This window comes from Juglans regia, chromosome 1 (genome assembly GCF_001411555.2).
Source record: "Juglans regia cultivar Chandler chromosome 1, Walnut 2.0, whole genome shotgun sequence".
NCBI classification, from domain to species: Eukaryota; Viridiplantae; Streptophyta; class Magnoliopsida; order Fagales; family Juglandaceae; genus Juglans; species Juglans regia.
The window spans coordinates 5,864,709-5,887,557 of NC_049901.1; the positions used below are offsets into that span (position 1 = coordinate 5,864,709).

At 36.2% G+C, this 22,849-nt stretch overlaps 2 protein-coding genes across 3 annotated transcripts; one reads left to right on the forward strand and one right to left on the reverse strand.

Moving 5' to 3' along the window:
- The first annotated feature begins 2,526 nt into the window (after positions 1-2,526).
- Positions 2,527-4,869, forward strand: LOC108987932 (HMG-Y-related protein A-like). 2 transcript variants are annotated; one of them, XM_018961008.2, is made up of 3 exons: positions 2,527-2,604; positions 3,041-3,127; positions 4,118-4,869. In XM_018961008.2, exons 2-3 carry the CDS (start codon positions 3,074-3,076, stop codon positions 4,619-4,621), a joined length of 558 nt encoding a protein of 185 aa, XP_018816553.1. In that variant the 5' UTR covers positions 2,527-2,604; positions 3,041-3,073; the 3' UTR covers positions 4,622-4,869. The 2 variants fall into 2 exon arrangements, with proteins under 2 accessions (XP_018816553.1, XP_018816554.1); XM_018961009.2 differs by lacking the exon at positions 2,527-2,604 and having other exon boundaries at positions 3,009-3,127; positions 4,048-4,869.
- A 1,040-nt stretch (positions 4,870-5,909) lies between these two features.
- Positions 5,910-21,888, reverse strand: LOC108988190 (DNA repair protein RAD4). Its single transcript, XM_018961344.2, has 13 exons — positions 21,646-21,888; positions 20,605-20,726; positions 20,071-20,376; positions 19,883-19,975; positions 19,210-19,302; positions 18,987-19,088; positions 17,089-17,138; positions 9,929-10,699; positions 8,987-9,362; positions 8,672-8,866; positions 8,425-8,577; positions 6,988-7,197; positions 5,910-6,567 (listed from the first exon to the last, which is right to left on the reverse strand). The coding sequence occupies exons 1-13, from the start codon at positions 21,686-21,688 to the stop codon at positions 6,175-6,177; spliced, it is 2,907 nt and encodes a 968-aa protein (XP_018816889.1). The 5' UTR covers positions 21,689-21,888; the 3' UTR covers positions 5,910-6,174.
- Between the last annotated feature and the right edge of the window lie 961 nt (positions 21,889-22,849).

Genomic DNA, 22,849 nt, shown 5'->3' on the forward strand with positions numbered 1-22,849 from the left:
CTATTAAATATTATAAAATATATAATAGGCAGTAAAATATGACCAATTTCAGATAGAATCATCGTGTAAAGCAAATCATCATATTATCACAAGCAGCATATGAATAAGGATTTTTAACTAAATCATTTCCCTTTTTATCTCATATTATAAACCCTAATATCAATGCTTATATCCAATAGTATTTTTACGAGTTCCAGATAAAATAATATATAATAAGAATCTTGGATCTTGTTAGGCAGCAAACTCAAGAATTGAATGCATTTAAATGAAATGTAACATCCATAAGCAAATTAAGATTATTTCTTTTACTAAAAATAAAATATTGTTTGGTTAACCTTACCAAAATCACTTGTTTAAATGACTAATGTTTCTATAATATTAAAAAATTACATTCTAACAATATTTTATTTAACTTTTAATTTTCATTTCAACTAATCTCATCTCAATTAGGATATAAGCTATAAAAAAAAAAACCTCAGTATCCAAACTCACCTAATCGGCAAAAGAGTAAAAACATAAGAGAACCGGATTTGATGAGAAAAAAGGAAAAAAGAGAGAGAGAAATTGATAAGAACACTGTTCATCCCTTACTTATTTTCAAATAAAAGTCTATTTGAAAATAGATTTTATTCCAAAATTTTCATATCATATCATATCTCCTTTTTAAACATAACTGAAATACAAAATTTTAAAAATAATCATTACAACTTTATCAAAATTTCAAATTTCAAATAAAATATAATTTATCTTTTTAAATTTTAAAATAAAAATAATATTATAAAATTATAATCTAAGTGTCTGATAATATTTTAATTTTATAATATTTTTTATTTAACTCTTTCTCTCTTTCAATTATTTTTTATAAAATTTCATCTCATCTAACTCTCTCCAACATTATATAAATTTTCAAAGAAGGAAAAAATTAAAAATGTTCTAATATATATTAACATATTCTAGACCATATTATTTAACACTACAAATAATGTTAAATTATTGTGTTAGTTCAAAGGTAATTTAGCTTTTAATTTAAAAATGCAAACCAGATCATCTTAATTTACTTCAAAAGTTTTCATAACTCTTTTTAATATTATTAAAACAGAAACACTATAAAAAATAATAACAATAAAAAGCATTAATTTATTTAACATTTTCACATTTGGGTAAATAAAATAGTAATAATGACATATTATATTTTTAAATTATTAAGAAATTATAATTTATTTCCTTATGAAAATTTGTAATTATACTAACCAATCTACTATTATTACTCTTAATAATTATAGTTGGATGCGCATGTTTTATATTTGTTATTTTCAAAATAAATATATAATGTGTCAGTTTTAAAATTCAAAACTACAGTGGTAAGTATTAAATAATTTAATCATATATTTTATAAAGTCTCATCCTTTACATTTAAAAAAATGTAATGATAGGGTTACTACCCTATTACTACCCAATTACTACTCATAGTTAATTTCAAGTTTTTTATTTTTTTATCATTTTCTTTGAAATATTTTTTTAACATCCTTAATCGAAAAAATTAAAAAAAAATATAATTTTATTAATAATCACTTCCTTAACCATTAAGTAAAATAAAATATTTTTAAAAAAATCAAATATAAAATGAGTAGTAAATGAGTAGTAGGAGAGTAATAATCCTATCATTTTCCTTTAAAAAAAATTTAACAAACTATAGTACATTAAAAATTATAGATCTACCTCAAATAGTGTAATTAATTTCAAGTTAATTAATAAACTATTCAATTTATCCAAAAATGAAAAAAAAAATTATTTAAGTTTATTTCTTAATAAATCATTAAACAAAAACCATTAATAAAATAAAAAAATTAGATTTATACTGTAACAATTCAATTCAATATTTACATAATTCAAAATTAAAGGAAATAAAACACAATAAAGACACAACGCTCCTATCAATAAAATTAAATTAAATTAAAAAAAAAAAAAAAACAGAGCCTCGGCGGCTTGGATTCGTCGTGGCGGTTAACGGCGGCACGATAGGAGCTGATATTGGAAGGGGAGGAACGCCGAACGGAGGGGAAGAGAATGGGTGGGGCAGTGTTGGCCACGCCGGCGTGCGGCGGAGCAATGGAGGCGACGAAGAATCGGACGGGCCGCGGCTTCGATTCGCTCGTGGCGGTCAACGGCAGCACAAGAGGGGCTGAGATTGGAAGGGAATGGACGCCGGTCGGAGGGGAAGAGAATGAGAGCGGCGGTATCGAGCACGACAGCGTGCGGCGGCGCACCGTAGCAGATGAAGAAACGAACGGGGGAGAGGGGAGGAGGGGCTCGCGCGCTGGAGAGACAGGGGCAAAATGGGAAAATTATCAGAGACAAAACCGTAATTTTGAAATAAAAGTAGGGATAAAATTAAAAAAAAAAAATATTAGACGAAAATACTGTTACAGACCTCTTCGCGCTTTATATATAAGTAGATAAATACATATATATATATATATATTAGACTAGCTTTAAATTCCGCTTTCAAATCAGTGCAAATGCTTTCAACCGCTGTTGGGGAGCTCTCTCTCTCTAGCTTCCTGCTTGCTTTTCCTTCAACAAAAGCGAAAACAAAACAAAAAGGAAAATGCTAGAGCTCCCGCTGGGGGCTCCCGCTGGGAGCTCCCGCTGGAGCTCTAGTGTATTTTTTTATGTGTATTTTTTATTTTTTTTTTTATGTAGATGTTTTTAATGATTTTAAATATTTTTAAAAAATAAAAAAATTTATAATATTATTAAATAATACTTACTTAATCACGAAGTAAAATATAAAATATTTTTATATGATTTTTTATTTTACTTCGTGATTAAGGAAGTATTTTTTAATAATTTTTTTTTTACTTCTTGATTAAAAAAGTGTTTTTAATAATGTTCTAAATTTATTTTATTTTTTAAAAAATATTAAAAAATATTTAAAAAAATTATATAAAAAATAACTTAAAAAAAAATACATACAAAAATACACTACAGCCCCAGCGGGAGCCCGCAGCGGGGGCTGTAGCACGATCCAAACAAAAAACCTCTCTCTCTCTCTCTCTCTCTCTCAGAGTCTATGGCGACTGAAGACGTTACTAGTAAACCGAAATCACTCCCTCCTTACCCAGAGGTACACCACTCTGTCCCTACAAATCTCCAAAAATGAAAAAAACTGGCCTTTTTTTTATCTAACTCTTATCTCTTCTTTCCCTCAGCGAGGTTCAACTCTGGTGGATCCTTTTTTTTTCGGTTTCCAATCATTTGGTTTTCGCTAATTTCCTGTGTTTTAATTAAGGAAAAGAAAGAGTTTCTGATGAAGTATATAACAATATAATAACTTTCCCTTTTGATCCTCATTTTTCACCTTCTTTGTTAAGTGTGAGCTCTAATTGATCTAAATTTCTTCCTTTTTTTTCATTGATTTGGATTTTGCTACTCGTGCTTGATATTTGAATTTTTTGTAATTAAGAAATGGGTTTCCGGAAGAATTAAAAAGGAATATTTTTTTTCAATTTCCTTTTAACTCTCATTTTCTGCTTCTTCTCATCACAATGTCCTCCCGTTGATCTGTATTTCTTGGTCTTTTATTTCTTTGGTTTGTGCCACTTCAAACTATTTTTGGGCATTGTTGAAAAAACGATAGAAAATTTAGAAAGAAGAAACCGTCCACTTTTCCTTCAGACCCTCACTCTACATTTTCCTACCCACAGTTGAGCCATAATTCTACAAAATTCTTTATCTTGAACTGCTTTTGTTCTTGATATTGCAGTTGATTTTTTCATTATTTAGAGCAGAATTTACCAATCCAATAAAACTTCACACTTTTTTCTTGTAACCGATCTGAGTTTTTATCGGTTTTTTAACCCTCAAATTAAAAGCACTACCTTTCTCAATTTCCCATCCTAAAGAATAAGAGAGAATAGCCATTTCTTTATGAAGTATGGGCTGTGGAATTTCAGATGATTTTGAAAATAATTGAACCAGTGAACGTTTTACTTTATTTTTTACACTAATCCAGAAGCTAACGGCTCTAAATTTTTCTTTCAACAGACGGACAAAAGATAAATAAAAGGAGTAAATAATAACCAGTTGTGATAATGCTTGAGCTTTGGAATTCCAGATGATTTTGAAAGCAATTGAAGCATTGAACGACAAGAATGGCTCGAACAAATCATCTATATCAAAGTACATTGAATCGATACATGGGGAGTTGCCTGCTGGGTACTCAGTACTCCTCACACACCACCTCAACAAAATGACAGAGAGTGGAGAGCTGGTCTTCTGGAAAAACAACTACACGAAGCGGGACCCCAATGCCCCTCCCAGGCGGGGCCGTGGCAGGCCGCCAAAGCCGAAGGTCCTACTGCCAACTGGCATGGATTTGGCTCCAGCGAGGCCTAGGGGCCGACCACCTAAGAACCCAAATGCACCTCCAAAGCCGCCCAAGATGAGGGTCTCAACGGGTAGTGGGAAGCCAAGAGGGCGGCCGAGGAAGATGGCAAGGCCCAGTGGAGGATTGGGAGGATCGGTAACAACAGTGCCGGCATCTACGGCTACTGGAAAGCCGAGAGGTCGGCCCCCAAAGGTGAAGGGTCCGGTGACGGAAGTGAGTGTTCGACAATAGACACTCTTTAATGGTGGCTGTGGTAATCAACGTCCTTGGCGTCTTCATTTGCAGGATTGGGTTGACCGTTGACGTTAGTTCTAGTTTATAGTTTCCCATGTAACTTCATGTACAATGTAATGTAGCTGTTATCGAGGCTTGCTTAGTTTCTAATTCTAATAGAGGATATGGCTAGTTCTAATGATGCTTTTAGGATTTGTTTATTTATTTGTTGTGTTTTTATAATTCTATTGCATGCATTTTCTTCATTTTATTGGGCTAGAATTTTGAGTATACTTGAAGGTGGGTTTCGTTGCTTGCTAATTGATATTTTGCTTGGTGCTTGTTTTGTTTTGGATGTAAGTTTTGCGGCACTCGATATGATTGGAGATTAGTTTGAAAATGGGTATTTACTATTTAGTGAGCTGATGGTGCTGTAAGAGTTTTCTTCTCTCTCTAAATAGGAGCAACATTTTCTTTCATAGGATCTTATCCACAGCCATAGGTGTGTCTTTGTCTTTGTAAAAGGCCCTTTGGCCCACACCGGCTTGACGTGCGGATAGGAGCTGGTTGACGGTGGCTTTTGTGGAGAGTGATGCACAAATTGTTTGTGTGCGCGCGATTGAAGAGATGGGCTAATGATATCATAGATAGAGAAATCGATGGTTCTGTTTAAAAAAAAAAAATCAAATTACAAATTGATTGATTCAAACTATCGGTAGCGGGACTCATCATAGATAAGAAAGATACCAAAAGCTTTCTTATGGTGCTTTTAATGGTGTTATGGACCCTGGTTTCAGCCATGAATTAACTCTGAATCAGCGGTGAGGTGACCCCCAACGTTATATGCACGGCTGTCTCGTCTACGTGACCCCATTGCTCTACACCCGATGGGCCATTGTCTGAAAGCTGATGGCATCGTTTGTTTGGACATAAATCTTGACTTGTTTACTGAAGTATTTGAGAGTATAGAAAATGAGAAATGCATGTCTCTTTTCACATCATGCTTTAAACTAAGAATATTAAAAAAGATTATAGTTTAGATGGTGCAATTCGTTCAGGCTGTTATGCACATCTTAAACCAAAAAAAAAAAAACTTTTTTTTGAGCCAAGACTATTAACATTTTTCGGGAGACATTTGTGCAATAGAGTACTGGTTTGTACAAATTCTAAATAAACAAGTAATATGCACTCTCTTTAATAAAAATGTAATAGAATCTAATTTTTATAAGAATAATTTTACATATAATTGTGAAGTGAATAAATATTAAATATTAATAACCGATTACTTAGAATGATTGCATGTTTTCTTTTAATGTGATTTGGAGCCAAGAGTGTCTGACCGTTTTGTCTTATGCCGTGTACACCGCAAATTTTGACGGTTCTGTACTAAACTTCTGTACACTTGCAGGAAGTTCCCAGTTGGGCCTTGGCCATTGAATCAGTATTAAATGGATGTACATAGATTTAATGCAATTCTTTTTAAGGCGCTGATGTAAAATCTACTTTGCATGTATAAAAAATTTCTACAGATGGGTGGGTCATGGGTGGCCCCAGGAAATTCAAGATAGATGCTACAATTCTTCCACTTGGACTGAAAATCCACAATGGCATCGCTTTATCAGCACCAAACTATCGTCATCAAAACTCTGGTTCTCTGTCAAGAATACATGTTCGTGGTCTTCAGACAGGGCAGCTGATGAAGCATCCAACTTAGCACGATGTGTACCTTCTTGTTGGCATACAAGAGATTGCCTATCCCCATCACATCCGCCAGCCTGTGCACATAATCTGCTATTGCGTTGGATGTCAGTGGAGGTTTGTGCCAATGAACTGTCACCATAACGGTTGTTCAACCTTTGCCGAGTTATGATTGAACAGAGAAGCTGATACCACCTAGAAATAGCTTGCATTTCGTTCCTTTTCTTCTCTTCGGCCTCTCTTCTCTCTTCTTCCTCTACATATGCCTAGAGAACAGGTAACCGAGAAATTCAGGGTTTGAAACTTGGAATTCAGGGACCATTTGAAAGGACCTCATGACAAGTTTTCAGACAATCCAGGAAGCAATCGGAGCAAAGAAAAAAAAAAAGGGAGAATATTAACAAGCCTTTTTTAGGTTTCCTTGTAAAATAATTTGTTTCAAGTCCAAAAAAGAAGAGGTTACTATCAAGCAGGATTCATAAATATTCAGCAATTGAATGCCAACAAATATGCAAACAAATCTGGATTGGTTTAGTTTATGAGAAAAGCTCATGCATGCTCAGTAATTCTATAAGAAGAAACAGAAAAGGAAAATAATATTAATCACAACATACCAAAAATCCTAAAGTTTAGTTTTAGGCCCTCTCAACGGCAGTAACCTGTACATAAAAGTGTGATATGTTTACCTCTAATATTGCATCCTTGAACTCAGCACACACCACAATACCATCAAAGATGGGATGTGAACGTCCATTTCTGAATTCAAAACCAACCATGGCAGGTGCATAATCAATCTCCAGTCTCTTGGCAACATAGAACACCCTCGGTAACCTCAAGTGCACTGTCCCAGGTGGGAGGCATTTCTGAGACCAAACTTCCACTTGACCACGTTCATTCTAGGTTCCCAATACAGAAATCAGATGTAAGTGATACAGAAAAAGCTGGAGAACCAAACAGAAATGGACCGGATTTATGAAACTAGTCCATGCACAAATAGCCGTTTTGCAAGTCAAAAACTTAGCTAACCGGATAAAGATAGTAGGGAAGATATCCTACTGCTAAATTCTCCATTCTATGAAACATAGCTTTAGTTTTGCCACATGCGAACTAGTTGATGGCAATACAACATAAAGTCGTTAGAACAAATCTACAGGTTTAGATATTGTTATTGCACCAAGAACATAGACAACATATAATTTTAATAAAAAATCAGATTTAAAACCGGTGCCTGGAAGGTAGGAAGAACATCTATCCTTGCCCAATAATGCCAAAATGCCAAGAGAGAAATACATGGCCAAAATAAGGCCTTGTTTGTTTTTGCATATGAGTTGAGATTAAAGTTAAAAATTGAATGGAATATTGTTAGAATATTTTTTTTTAATATTAATTTTGTTTCGGGATTTTAAAAAGTTGAATTGTTTATTTTATTTTGTATGAGAATTTGAAAAAGTTGTAATAATTAGATGAGTTGAGAAGAGTTGTGAAAACAAACGAGGCCTAAGAGGAGATTTGGCACTTTGCAGTAAGGATTCTAATACGAGAAAGCATCACCATCATATTTTCCCTAGATACTGATGGCAGTTAAACCTTACTCAAGGATTCTTATAAAGCTTTACTCCGAGAAAACCACAATTACAAAACAGAGACTGATCAATTCCCCAAAAGGCCATACTTCTGACATTAAAGTATTCTCTTCTTTCAAAACTAAAAGCCACCACCAGAGGTTCATACTCCAGTGCAGATGGTAGATAACTAAACAATAAACATTTAAAAAAAAAAAAAAAAGCCTAATAAAAGTAACATTTCTAAATACATCAACATTTATTGTCTTTGAGTAAATAGTTAATAGGTTTGAGTTCATGTTAAGAAAATGCACATCATCCAATCAGCTATTATAAAGGCATCGAATAACATTTTAACTCTGCTTTGATCAAATTATGCATGGCATGTCAAAACTTGCCTGCATGCAATTGTCACCCAATTCAAACTAAAGGCGAAAATAAACAGTAATGTTAAGAATTAGCGACTACCAATAAAACAACAAATTTTACTTCAATATTAACTAGAGGCCTTTTCCAGACCATCTAGACAATTCCATATGAACCAAGGTGGTAATAATTCACCTTTGGCACGATGCCATTAACAGCACGCGGCAGATGCAATGCTTCCAGCTGCCACTTCCCATAAAGTTGAATTGTTCCTTCGTAATTACCACCACCACATTCATCATCCTCAGGATCAGATACTCTGGGAAGCCTTACAGAACGTTTCAACTCCTAGCCAAAGAGAATAAATAACAAATATTTTAACCGAACAAAATAAAAAACCTGACAGAGTAACAATGGTAGAATCCTTTAAGCCAGAATCAACCTTCACAGGAAGTTCATGGGCTTTAACTTGCAGCCCTTCCCGTAGCCATCTTTCTTTTGTCTTTAGTGTTTGCACGCAACTACGTGGGTAAACCGGATGGCCAGAACAGAAGCCAAGAACAGGTGCCTTTGGATAAAGTAACTGATATTTAGTAAGCCATCTTTCAATGGCATAAAGTTGATGATTTCTGTATGCCTGCATATGTTAGAACAAGTTTGACTATAAATAAATAATAATAAAAAAAAAATAAAAAAAAAAGAACACGGTTAAGAAATGTAACTACCGTGTCAATCAAACCCTAGCAATGCACTTTACCTGCTGATTAGTTGGAAGAGGCTCAGTTAACGCCCTAGTTTCCAACTCCATATCCTCAAGAGAGCTTCTGGTAGCAACAAAAGAATTGTTCACAGAAGATTCTATGTCAATCTTCTTGCCATATTCTTTCACGACTTCTAGGGTTGACTTTCCATGCAAGATGGCATCACCTGGAACAACATCCTGATTTGGATTACCCAACTCTCTAGATGTTTTTGCTTTCTCATGTTCAGTTGAGCTCTCAATTTGTTGCTTATCCATATGGACCATGCCTCCAGTGGCACCAGCCTCTAACTCTTTCAGCGGAGCCAATACTGCATCCCACCAAATTGAATTAACTCGCCGTGATGCTATCCTGTACCACTTCATACAATACCTGTAGTATGCCCATAATATTACCACCTCCAGGTAATGAGATGATTACAACCCCTTTAAGCAATCTAAACTGAATAGAAAATAATTACAGCAACTTAAGTAAATAGATTAAAAAAGAGTCTGATAATGCTGTTTGCATTCATTAGGTGAAACACATGCCAAACATAAACATCACTCCACATAAATTGTCATGTATTGCTTTTCAAAATCATCGTAACAACAGCAGTGAAGAATAATCCTTTATGGATCTCCACATTCTACTGAAGGATCTCTAAACTTGAGCGTGGAGATCATTTGGTAGAATGTGTAGATTTACTTGTACCTATAATTAGAATATATCTATACCCATTCTGCAATATTTAAGAGAATTTGAAATTAAAAGGTAAATTTTACTTTAATTTGTTATTTACTTCTATGTTTCACTTTATCTTTATTTCTATTATATATATATATATATATTATAACTTATCAAAAAATATATATATTATATACTTTTCTGGCATGAGGCCTCACAATTATGAATCAAATAAATTGCTTATCTAACATAACACTGAAAGGAGGCAAAACCTGCGTGTCACGTCTTTAGCCCCTCGTCCAGCAAAAGCTACTACATATCTCAAAGATGTTTTGCATGCAGCAGCCATAGCTTCAACCTTCTGCTCCCCATCAACAACTGCATTGACAACATCAACATGCACCCACTTTCCTGTCAAGTTTTCTCCACTGCAGTACACTTCTGCCCAATATAAAGGAGACCCTACTTTTCTTGAGCCAACTGCAGTAGAGATCCCCTGGGAAGAAGGAGATTCTTCACTTACAATTCTTTTCACTCTTTTCAGAGGAGAAGAAAAATCCATAGAATTACCATCTAAGTCGCTCGCATTTGACTGTATTTTGTTCTCCAGAGTCACACTAGCTGTTGCAGAAAGAGCGATTTCCAACTGCCTCTCAAACTCAAGATCCCCTTTCCTCTTTGTTCCCTGGACTTTCTTGGTAAGGCATCCTTCAGAGGTATCATGTCCTGCCTCACAAGCTAATGAATCTGACATCTTATTATCCAAGTCACCAGCAACAGAAGATCCTTCAGATTGAGTGATGTCACATGCAGAATAGCTGTCCCAGCTTTTGCATGAACCCCTCTGAGAAGTTTCACAGATATTGTCTATTGCATTGCTTGAAAATGATTTAACGGGAGAGACAGAAGCCTTGTTTGGTCTAGCCACCATTAGAGTTGAACTTTTAAATATCCCCTTACTCAATCTGCTTGCATCTTGACTGAAAATTTCATACTCACCAGCATCTGGTTTTAATGAGGCAACATCCAAAATGGACAAAAACCTGAAAATAAATGTGTACCTTTTGCATGAAATATACCCTTCATATATCAAACTCAGCACAATAGATGAAGCTTTCTGGGAATCTATCCAGATAATAACGGTAAAGATAGAAAAGAAGTTAATCTAACAAGAACTTTTTTGTTTTTACTATATTGTTGAAAAGTGACCATCACTTGTAAAGAGATACAAATAATGTCATCCTTAGCTTTGAAAGGACTTGCAACATAATAGAATCTCTATTATGTCCTAAACAACATTGGCTGTTTAACGAAGTTGAAGAACTAGTTGTAGTTTTGCAATAAACCTTGTGTATATATAATCCCGTGGCAGCAATGAAGAATTGAAAAGGAATATATAAGCCAGCGGGTAATAAGTCAACATATCTAGATCAAGAAAATCAGGAGCACATATTCCCTGCAGATTTTTTTTTTTTTTTTTATCAATAAAAGATAGATATTATATATATGAATGAAATAGGCATAGCCTTTGTACACAGGAAATATACATAAAAACTCCTAATTACATTCTAAGAACGATAAATTAAAGACAAGAAATCTTGAACACTATCCCCATGTAAAACAATAGTGGAAAACCAACACATTAGAGTGTGGAAAAAAAAATTCTTCAGCTCGGGCAGTTGAAATACAATGACACATCCACGCAATCCACTGATACCCAAAACCACATCTCTCAAGCAAGTATAGAAGAAATTCTCAATTCACATGATCATATGCCTTCTTCATGTCAAGCTTGCACAGAACACCTAAACCTCCCTCCCATATTCTGTAATCCAAACACTCATTTGCAATGAGTACTGAATCCAGAATTTGTCTCCCACGAATAAAAGCATTCTGGGACTTGGAGATAATATGTTCCAACACCGGCCGAAGCCAGTTAGCAAGAATTTTCAAGATACTCTTATATATGCTACTCACCAGACTTATAGGCCGAAAGTCTTCAATAGTCATAGCCCCATGTTTCTTGGGAATGAGAGCAAATTAAGGGAATTTTCAAACTTTTGAAAAGAGTGAAATTCACTGAAAACCTGCATAACATCCCCTTTCACAATGTCCCAACAAGTTTGAAAAAAACCCATGGAAAAACCGTCCTGCCCCAGCACTTTATCCTTAGCCATGCCTGATATGACCTTGTAAATCTCTTCTTTGTCAAAAGGTCTCTCCAGAACACTCACACTCTGCGAACCAATTGCCTCAAAGTGCAAAGCGTCAAGCTTCGGCCTCCAAGGAACTGATTTTGTGAGAAGGGTCTCATAATACTGTACTATATGGTTTTCTAGCTAGGGAGGAGAAGATATCACCTGAGAACCAAATTGAAGTGATTCGATAGCATTGTTGCGCCGATGTGAGTTAGCAACTTTGTAAAAGAACTTCATGCACCTATCACCTTCTTTCAACCAAAGAGCCCTAGATTTTTTAAGCCATGAAATCTCTTCTAACAACAAAACTCTCTCCAAATTTGTCATAACCATGCCCTTCCTCCACAACACCTTCTCCGAATTATCTCCCAGTAACTCTTTATCGTCTAAATCTTGCAATTCCTCCAATAATGTAGTCTTTTGATTGTCAATGTGACCAAAAACCTCCAAATTTCACTTCTTCAAGTCTTGTTTCAGTGCCTTCAACTTGCCTGCTAGAATATAACTTGGAGTACCAATAAACTGATATGAAGACCACCAAGCACGCACCCTCTCTACAAACTCATCTGCTAAAAGCCACATGTTTTCAAACTTGATATACCGGCGTCCCCTGTGCATACCCCCACAATCCAAAATGATAGGAAAATGATCAGAACTGACTCGAGCTAGTCGTTTCTGACTTACTTCCAAATATTTAGCTTCCCACGAAGGAGATACAAGGAATCTATCCAATCTCGACCAAACCCACCCATTTGACCAAGTGTACTCGCCCCCTACTAGAGAGAGATCCATGAGGTTCAGATCAAAGATGAACTCGATGAATTCTTCCATAGCCATAGAATATCGACAATGCCTTGATCGCTCACTAGGAAAGCGAATAGTATTAAAATTACCCCCCATGCACCACGGCACATCCCATAAGGAGTATAGACCCACCAACTCCTCCCACAACCTTCTCCTATCCCTATCCACGTTAGGACCCTAGGATCCTGCAAAAGCTCATTCCCATCCATCAACCACATTTTTAAATCGGGTCGCAACCGAGAACTCTCCAATACACTCCTCAATCATTTCAACCACTCTTTTATCCCACATAAGTAGCACTCCACCTGAGGCTCCCAAGGAGGCCAAATGGGTCCAACCCACATAAGAGCACCCCCATAAACTTTGCACATTTCTCCTATCAATGAATTGCAGCTTTGTTTCTTGAACACACACCACATCCCCCTTCCACATCCGCAGTAATTGTTGGATACGAAGACGTTTATTGCAATCATTGAGCCCCCGTACATTCCAAGATAAAATCTTAGGATTCATTTGAGCAGTAGATTGCCCCTCTCTTTCGATCTATCACTTCCGCCACTCCCTTCCTTTACATCGTAATTGATGGAACAAGTTAACTTTTTAAGTTCCCTATCACTCTTAGTGGCTGACTTAGAATGGCTATCTTCAAGTGCCACAAGAAGAGCCTTGAATTGTTCTTCATAACCTCCAAAAGAGATCCCAATAACAGCTTGCACTCCTCTACTTTCCTAAAAACCCAATTTGACAGACTACTCCCATATTTAGAACTAGGAGGAAGTGTACACAGAGGGGTTACAACAACCCCCTCCCCAACAGCACTATTATTATCAAACAGTGCCAATTGCAAATTTGGCTCTGAACTTGAAACACAAGTTGCACTAGATTCACTACTAGGTGCCACAAAGGTTTCAGAAAGCCTCATCCCAATTTCAAAATCACCTCCACCGCAATCTCCCAACTTGTTTCCATCGAAACCCCCCATCTCCAAAGTTAAAGAGTTTCTCGGAGACCCCAAAACCCTCGCTGGGATCAAAAGCCCACACTCTGGCGTGACATACAGCACAAAAAGGTCAGTGGGACCTCCGACCACCATGCACAACTGCTTCTGTGCAGACTCCGACGGTAGCAAGTTATTCTCGGCACTATACCTCCGTTTCTCATAAATCTTTCGACTCGAAGCTGTTTCTCTGGAAGCTGCCAATTCACTCTCCAACAACTCAAACCTCACCGGCAAGCCTACCACCATCAACGTCGACCCCTGCTCACAAACCGGCTTCTGTGCACACTCCAACAAAGAAATGGGTCTCTCAGTGTCATTAAAGGCTGATTCCCGCAACACTACCGGCACGATCTCCGGCACCCCAGACCTTGCCGGCGAACCCACTACCACCAACATCAACCTCTGAGCCACCACCGATGGTGAGGGTCGTGGCCCATTCGACGACGACGGATTAACCTCATTGAACTCTCTACGATTCCGAGCGGGAAACATCACCTGGGCCTGTTGCCCCATACAACCACTCGTATAGGCCTGGAACCTAACCCGTTGAATTGCTTTATAGGCCCTTGGTTGAGGCCCACCTAAGACCACACCCTTCCCTTTATACCCATGTAGCCCATCAGCAGCATATGGCCCCTCCTCCAGGCCTTTTTCCTGGCCCAACTCCAACTCCCACTTCAGCCCCTCCTCCACGCACCGTTTCACATGAACCAGGCTAAGTTGCAAAGTACCCACTTGTTTCTCCATTTCAACCAAAGTGTGCAGCAGAGTTTCCATTTCCAGCCCCGACATGCGTTTGCCATGTCCATTACAGTGTTGCGCCTTCACCACTACTGTCTTCTCTACAGTTTTCGGCGCTTGAGACAAGGCCTCCCTGTACGAAACGAGGTGCCCCTGCCCCTGCCCCTGCCCCTGCCCCTGCCCCTGCCCTTGCCCCTGCCCCTGCCCCTGCCTTTGCAATGAAGGAGAAGGCATCCATGGATAACTTCCTCTGTTACTCCCCCCCAAAACAGAGGATGTATCAAACAAGTTCCTTCAACATACCACCAAAATTCCTCCACCCTACTCCCTTTTGGAATCACTACTAACCCACGCCTCTTTTCCTGACTAAACTCCACTAAGGAGAAAAAATTCCCATACGAGTTACGCTGTCTCTGCACCACCAGGACCTGAGACCTACATCTTCTCGACCTAAGGAAGACAGAGGAGCCCACAGAGGTTATACCTTCCTTCACCATGACAGCCAACCATCCCAAGGACTCTTGATCAATGATAATGTATTTCACAATGCGACAACTACTCTCCATGATTCTCCACCATCTTTCATTAACCTTCTTGAACTCAAAGCACTTTTGATCAATGATAACATTCCTACTCAACCCCATCATAGCACAACAAATCAAAAAGAACAGCAAAGGAAGAAACTAAACACCAATGATTATTTCCACCATTAGTAGACAAATACCAACGGCAAACAGAAACTAAACACCACTGAATATTTCCACCATTAGCAGAAAGTTACCAACGGCAAGCAGAAACAAACATTTTTTCTCAGAAGTACGGAGAGAAAAAATTAGAGAGAGAAACTAGAGAGAGATTCCTTTTTCTTTGGATCCCATTCCCCTGAGGAATTTAATAGAAGGTTTAGCGTCATTGAGAGTCAAGAATGAGTAACTCAACTATTGGCTGTTGATAACTACTATAGGAATTGAAAACATAAAAAGGTTAAATTCATGAACTTTTTGTTACCTGCATCTTAACTTTTCTGAGTGGTAACCACAAACACAGCCATTGCAGAATTAAACAACACTGTACCCTCTACCTATTTTTTTTAGAGGTAAAAATAACTTTATTAATGAGAATGAAATAGGCATTCCCCAAGTACACAGGGCTGTACCCTCTACCTATTTTTATAGGAGAATAGGTGTATTTGAGCTATAGTTCACTGGCTATCAACATCTTAACTTCAAGATTCCAATACCCAACAATATTCCTCCCTGAATCTCAAACTCAGCTCTTCTGCATCTATAGTTTTTAAGAAATAATATATATATAAATTAATTAGGTCTGAAAACCATCTCAATAATGAAACTGAACTGCCAATTCTCAACCTTCTTAATTCCATATACATTGAGGTTAAAACAAAAAGGTGTATTATCCCACTGTGACAGTGCCTATAGCGAAAAATGATAAACCTACAATTAGTTTACAACTATTTTACAACTCTACTTAAAATAAAGGGTAGCTATGTAAAATTAAAATTATTATTTAATGAAGTGGCAAGCCGCACAATTACATTGGTTGATTTAAAATGACTTCTAAATGAGTTGTAGGCGTATCATTACCCTTGCTAAATATAGAGAAGCACAAATGCCGTCCAGATAAATGTATGCCAAGTAGAAGTGACTATAATATTACTTATAAAAAAAACGATGTGACTATAATATTACGTCCTTAATAGGCCTGTGAGAATTCTTAAGAAGCTGAAGCAAAAAGGGCATATGTCTTAACATCCAAGGTGTATACGAGGAGAAAACTTCCTGTTCTAAGTCTTACCTCTTAATTCTTATATCAGAGAAATATATCTCAATCAACAACTGAGAATGAGATAACCTAAACTTAATTAAATCACTTTGGTTCATGTCTTGGTTGGTACTTTACCAAACTATTTCTTCAAAACGGAAGAAGCATCATTACTAAGAGTATCTGTATGAAGCTCTTCTAAACATTTAAGAAATCTGGAGTTTATACTACACCATTACTAACTTAACTATGATAGCTTCTTCAAATCAATACCAAGACAGTCCATCACAAAACTAATCAACAACAAGTAACAAAATCTTCTAAATGCATCTTCTCTTCAATAATATGCAAATATTAAGAAAACGTTTTGAATCAAAACAAACTTAGATTATTCACTAGTGTTATCGGGCAAACAGTGATCACCTCTCTGGTTACCATAAATCCTATTTGAATTGTAGATTTGACCCCAACATTGTTTAATGCTGGCTACAAAGACCTTCATGCCTTGATGAGCTGCTCTTATTTCGGGGAGCAAGTGATGATGAAATTAAGGTAGGTCAGCACAGAGGAGATTGTCCTATACATATATGTTATGAATGTATGCATATATGTATGTATCTATGTATATATATCTATGTGTAAAAATCTGTGTATGAATCCATGTGTATAAATATACGTATATAAACATGTATGTATGTATCCATAGTATGCGTGCATGTATGCAATAGGAAAAAACTAACAATCAAAACAAAAATAGGAGAAACTCTCCAGGTGAAAGCCTGCATGCAGCAAGAGAGGAGGAAAATAATATATATTCATTCTTCAAACAAGAAAACAATCAAAACAAGACCAACAAAAAGCATTTATATTAGAAAACAAAGAAATATTATTTATAGAAATTCCATACCGGGTTGTAAGATTCAAAGCTCTAAATAGTGCCACAGACAATGCAACAATCTGCAAGAGAAAAAATGAACCAATAACTTTTCCCTAGAGCACTAAGAAATATGTATATCAACTGAAATTCGCTTCTTCTTTTTTTGATAAGTAAAAATATTATATATATCAAAAGGAGTAACCAAGTACACTGAATGTATACTAGAAAACACCTTGCCCATAATAGAAAGCCCCTAATGACCCACAAAACCCGTGAAAAACAACCCAAAACACACCAAGCCCGACCCCAACCCCCTGTTTCCCGTAAAACTAAAACTCTACCCGAAAACCCCACCCCAACCCCTTGTAACTGAAATTCACTTCTTCCAACATCACAGTTAACCAAATCTGAATGACGTCACCAATTCTGTAAAAGGTAGACTTCGTCATATGTAAACATATCTCCCACTATCCAAGAGCACAGAAAAACAGATGAATCATTCAAGCAAAACACAGTTGAAAATAGTTCATAAAGACTATGCAAATAATTAATGATGCATCAGACCAAGTATCACATACATTTACAAAGGATGAACCAAGAAATCAGGAAGGTTCTTTTGAGATTTAGCTGAACTTTCTAGCCAACTTTCTATATTCGTGTAACTTCTCCTTTAGGCACACTTTTGATTTCAAGATTGTTATGTACATTGAAATTGTTCGTTTGTTTCTTCTTCCTTATGTACTTCTCTTCAAGTAAGGCCATCGCAAGAATTTGAATTGGACAACTCACTAATTCATACTTCACTAGGACTTGCATTGATGGGATAAGTTGATGTGATCTAGCTCTCAGTTCGTGTGTGTGTGTGTGTGTATTTTTTATCGGATATATATATATAAGGCATTACAATCTTATATCCCTAAAATGGGGATACCGTCCTCTTCTACACAAAAATCTCAGAACATCTTGGTCCGTTCTTCACCACTTATATATAAGACTATAAGTATGTATTAACACTTTTTAGTTAGACAACATGAAAATATATATTACAGGGGAATTACACTTTTTACCTACAAACTACCATCTATTTTTCACTTTGCACCCTAAACTACAAAAGCTTCAATTTGCACTTTATATTACAGATATTTTTCACTTTGCAACCTCAGTTAAGATTTAGGTATGCTTGGCAAGTGGGATGAGACACAAAATTCTCATCTTGTCTCATCTCATGTCATCATTACAACTTTTTCAAATTCCCACACAAAATATAATAAACAATTCAATTTTTTCAAATCTCAATTCAACTTTTTCAAATCCCAAAACAATAATAATAATAATAAATAATATTTTAAACTTTCATCTAAAACAAAAAATTCTCATCTCACTATCCAAACCTACTGTTAAGATGAACAGAAAATTGGCCGCATGGCACAATCTTAATGGTCAATGTTGAATAGTGGGTGCAAAATAAAACCTTTTTTTCCTAAGTAAACAAAAAGCTTCTTGATGGAAAGAATAGGTATAACTAGTGTACACAAGACATATACAAGAAAGGCACCTAAGCAGGCAAAGTAAAACCTATTGGTAGTTTAGGGTGCAAATTTAAACTTAAAAACCATTTAGGGTGCAAATTTAAGTTTTTTGTAGTTTAGCATGCAAAATGACAAACTAATGGTATTTGTGAGTCAAAAGTGTAATTTCCCTTATATTAACTAAGCATGGTTCCACGACATTATTTACAACCATCTAAGTTTGGTACTTTGTTGAGAAATGCGGCCAATAAAAAGAAACAAACAACCATAAAAATAATAAAAAATAGTCCTGTATAGCTACTTGATCAAACTATATATAGTGAAGATTATAAATTAGAAAAAAAAAAAAGTCAACAAACTTTTCAAAAATATTCTAGCCATCAGAAATTAAGAAACTACCTCCTCTGGAGTCCCTTCACGAGTTTCGAGAGCAAAGGCCAAACCCAATCGAAATGACCTCTCTGCACTGGTTGAGCTTCTAACATGGAAGTTATTTTGAAACTGCAAGTTTTATCCAAAGCATCAAACAAGATAGAACAAGTGACATGTCATGAAACTACAACCAAAAACAGCTTCCACTATGCAAGAAAAACATATGTATAATCATCGAATAGAGGCATACCCAGTGGACAAGGGGATACAATGCAGTTGCCGTGAGCTGTGTGACCTTTGATGCGTTCAACAAGTGTTTTGGGAGAAGTGAAAGTAAAGAAGCCTGCCACAATGGTCAGATTTGTTCATAAATAACAAACAGTTTCCCATTTCTTCCATTTCCTTATATACAAAATGAAAAAGTATAAGAGATGACTAATATATATATATATATATATATATAGAAAGAGAGAGAAAGGAAAGAAACTAAACTTTTCTTTGATTTATTGATAAGAAAAAGAGAAGAGTTCTTAAGTACACCGACTGTGTACAAAGGTTCTCCTAATATAACACACAGAATACAACTGCTTGACTAAGGAGCAGTACTTCCAGGGCACCCTTGAGGGGTAAAAAAGAATAGGAATAAACCCTTGAGCAATACTTCCTTACAACTCGTAATATATGATGCAACATGTTGTGACCTCTGGTACAAAATTCTAATGCAAAAACAACAATAATAAGAATAACGGTAACAATAATACTGATAACAATTAGCAAGGTCCGCATCAGATTGTAACAGTAACATACTTACGGTAAAATGAGAACAATAACATATCAGATGGAAATGGAGTTCTAAGTGAACCTTCATGACGGCTATAACAATGATAATGACGTGTCAATCATTACAATCAAGGAGAACCAACCTGAATAAGGGGATCATCACAAGCGCTGTCAATTAATCTGCCCCGTGCAAGCAAACAAAGCAAATGAACCTTATGCACAAGCTCTGCCAGTTCCTGCATGCCGGGGGGCGGAAAACTTAACCTTTAGTGTCAGAGTTTTCATGAGACAAATTCCATGTCTCCAATGTCATTTAAGATGAGTGGTTCACCTTATCCTCAGCAGAAGATCGACGAGCAGGTTTCCTTCTATTGGAATTTGGTGTCTCGCCAATTTCAATAGTAACAGGAAGATTGGTTGTAGAGTCCAAAATGGGAATTGATCCATCTTCCCAATCCAAGTCATTCAATTCGTTCACATTTTCAGGGGAAGCATTCTGTATACTTCCCCCGTCAAGTCTCTCTTCTCCTGCAGTCTTTTGTAGTGCATCTCTATTACAACCTTCAACCTCTGAAATATTCCATTTGTCCCTTGGATCCACATCTAGCTTGTCATTTCTATTTGGTCCAATCTCTGGCTGATATTAAATTAAAACAAAAAGAGCACAAACGGGTGTTAGTAGACCCTGAGAGAACATTCAATTTAGGTCATGTCTCTAAACTGCACAAAAGGCAAACCAAACTCCTAAGAATGAAGATGTACCACCACACCCATTAGGCCAAAAATTCCATATGGGAATGGGATAGTATCAAATCAAATTGTTACTACCAAAATTTAAGAAACAAAAAGAGTTCATGGGACCAACCGTGTCTATTGAATCATGTCGGCTGGAGATATTATCATGTTTCTTTTTCCCAGAACAGCTGCGCTTATTCGCACGCTTTAGAAGTCTGCCTACAGCTTCCTCTGATATGTCAGCAAGAGTTCCTGAGATCAATACAAATGTTAATTACACTTCAATTACGAAGTATGTCTTCACAACCCTTGCCTGACATGCATTAGACGTAGACTAATAAAAGCTTTAAGGGGATAAATATACCACCATCATTAGGAAACTCTAAATGGCTTCTGCTTTCTGAATGATGCTGAGCTTTTTTATCATTGACCATTCCAGCCAAAATTTACCCCAAAAAAAAGTAGCTAACAAAGTTACCGTATAAAGAGGCGAAAGAAATCCATGAAAATGTACACAAGTATCAATGCACATGCAGTTATCATTCCTTAAAACCTTTATTTCCTAATCAAAAAAATCATTTGTTAAAACCTTTATGTTTAACTGTCTAGTTGCCGAGATAGAAGAAGAAAATAAACTTATACTTTCCAACTCAAAAGCCCGACTAAATCTTTTGCTTTGTCTTGTTTCGGAGTCTCAATAGTGCAAATGTAAAACTTCAGTTTCACTTCATTCCCCACAATTTTTTTTCTTAGCCACCATCGATAGCATTAAAAACTCAATAATGCCATAAAGAAATCTCAACCAAACCCGAAATTTTTATCTCTCGCACGAATCCAGCAATTCTTTTACTCCCAAATCACTCCAGAATACAAGCATTATACATGGTTGGGATGCACAATAGTATAGGAAAATTAAAAAAATTAAAAAAGTAACGTCTTTTTTGTTTTTAATCTCGAACTCATTCCTGGGGGAAGCCAATCGACCCTCGTTCAAGAAAACATAAGACAACAAATTGGTTCAGGTGAATTCGGCTTTCTTCACTTTCCGGAAACCAAACCAACAATAAGCATAAGTAAATATAAATTTCTCTGCAATTTCTTCTATTGTCCTTTATTTTAGCAGATCCCAGAGACGAAAACACGAAGATATATTACATGGGGAAATAGGTACCTGGAGATTGTTTCTGTCGCTTCGACTCGGCCCTGGTTCGCATTTTTTCTGCGTTGTTCACAGAGAAGAGAGCTGTGGCGAAACATAGAAGCGCGCCTTAACAACTGTTATGTTATTCACAGAGAGTCCCGTGCGAGTTAGCCGCACGTGCAACCGACGCAGATACTAAAGATGTGTTGGTGTCTGCATAAGCATGGATTATCTTTGTGAATCCTTCCACGAACGAAGTCAGAAGCCAAAATAAATCAAGAGGGAGAGGTTCTCAACGTTAGAAGAGGAGGGTAGATAGATATATCTTTGTGATCAGCATGGACTCATGGAGATAGATTAAAAAATAATAATAATGATAATTTTTTTCATCTTTTTTAAATAAAGGACGATTTTACTAAATAATTTAAATTATAACAACATTTTTTATTTAAAAAAAAAAATTCAACTTATCAATTACTATTCATTACTTTACATTTTACACTCTATAAAAAATATCTACACATCTTATAAAAAATAATTATAAATATAAAATGTGAGAGTGAATAGTAACTAATACATTAAATTCTTCTCATCAGTGACTAATAATTATAAATATAAAATGTGAGAGTGAATAGTTTGCATGATGTGCAATAAAAAAAAAGATTAAGAGAAGAACATGTTTTATTTCCCAATAATCCAGAATTAAACAAAGTATGTTGTACATTAGAGTTTGGGTGGCTTAGGCGTCTATGCCACATCTTATTTCCAGAACCAACAACATTACATACAAATGAAAGTAAAGGAAAAATAAGAATAGTAGTGGAAGGAGAAACGTGAAGAGGAAATAGTCGTTCCACTTTAGGCCTATTCGCGATCATCTTCTCTAACACTTGATCTTGCACAACACAATCAGAACGGAGAAATGAACATTACAATTATTATCAACCAATTGACCAACATAAATAAGATATGTGGAGAGGTCGGGAGACACAAAAACATCAGTTAAGGAATATGAAAGATCACCAACAGCACTGATAGGCAGGGAACTGCCATCAGCGGTGTTAATTTTCAGACTTCCATCATAATTTTTTACATTGGAAAGAGGAACAACAATATTGGTCATATGGTTAGAGGCTCCGGAATCAAAATACCATGACTTAGAATAAACTTCATGATTACCTGAGTGCCCACAAGCAGAAATGATCATCTATTATACCATTTCAATAGTGAGTGT

Excerpts from the sequence above, each read along its gene's own strand:
- LOC108987932 (XM_018961008.2), top strand. The coding sequence starts at position 3,074 with ATGGCGACTGAAGACGTTACTAGTAAACCGAAATCACTCCCTCCTTAC. Across the intron at positions 3,128-4,117 it reads CACTCCCTCCTTACCCAGAG|ATGATTTTGAAAGCAATTGA; the intron begins GTACACCACTCT and ends TTGGAATTCCAG.
- LOC108988190 (XM_018961344.2), bottom strand. The coding sequence starts at position 21,688 with ATGCGAACCAGGGCCGAGTCGAAGCGACAGAAACAATCTCCAG. Across the intron at positions 19,976-20,070 it reads GATCTTCTGCTGAGGATAAG|GAACTGGCAGAGCTTGTGCA; the intron begins GTGAACCACTCA and ends CCCGGCATGCAG. Across the intron at positions 6,568-6,987 it reads TCAAGGATGCAATATTAGAG|GCATATGTAGAGGAAGAAGA; the intron begins GTAAACATATCA and ends CCTGTTCTCTAG.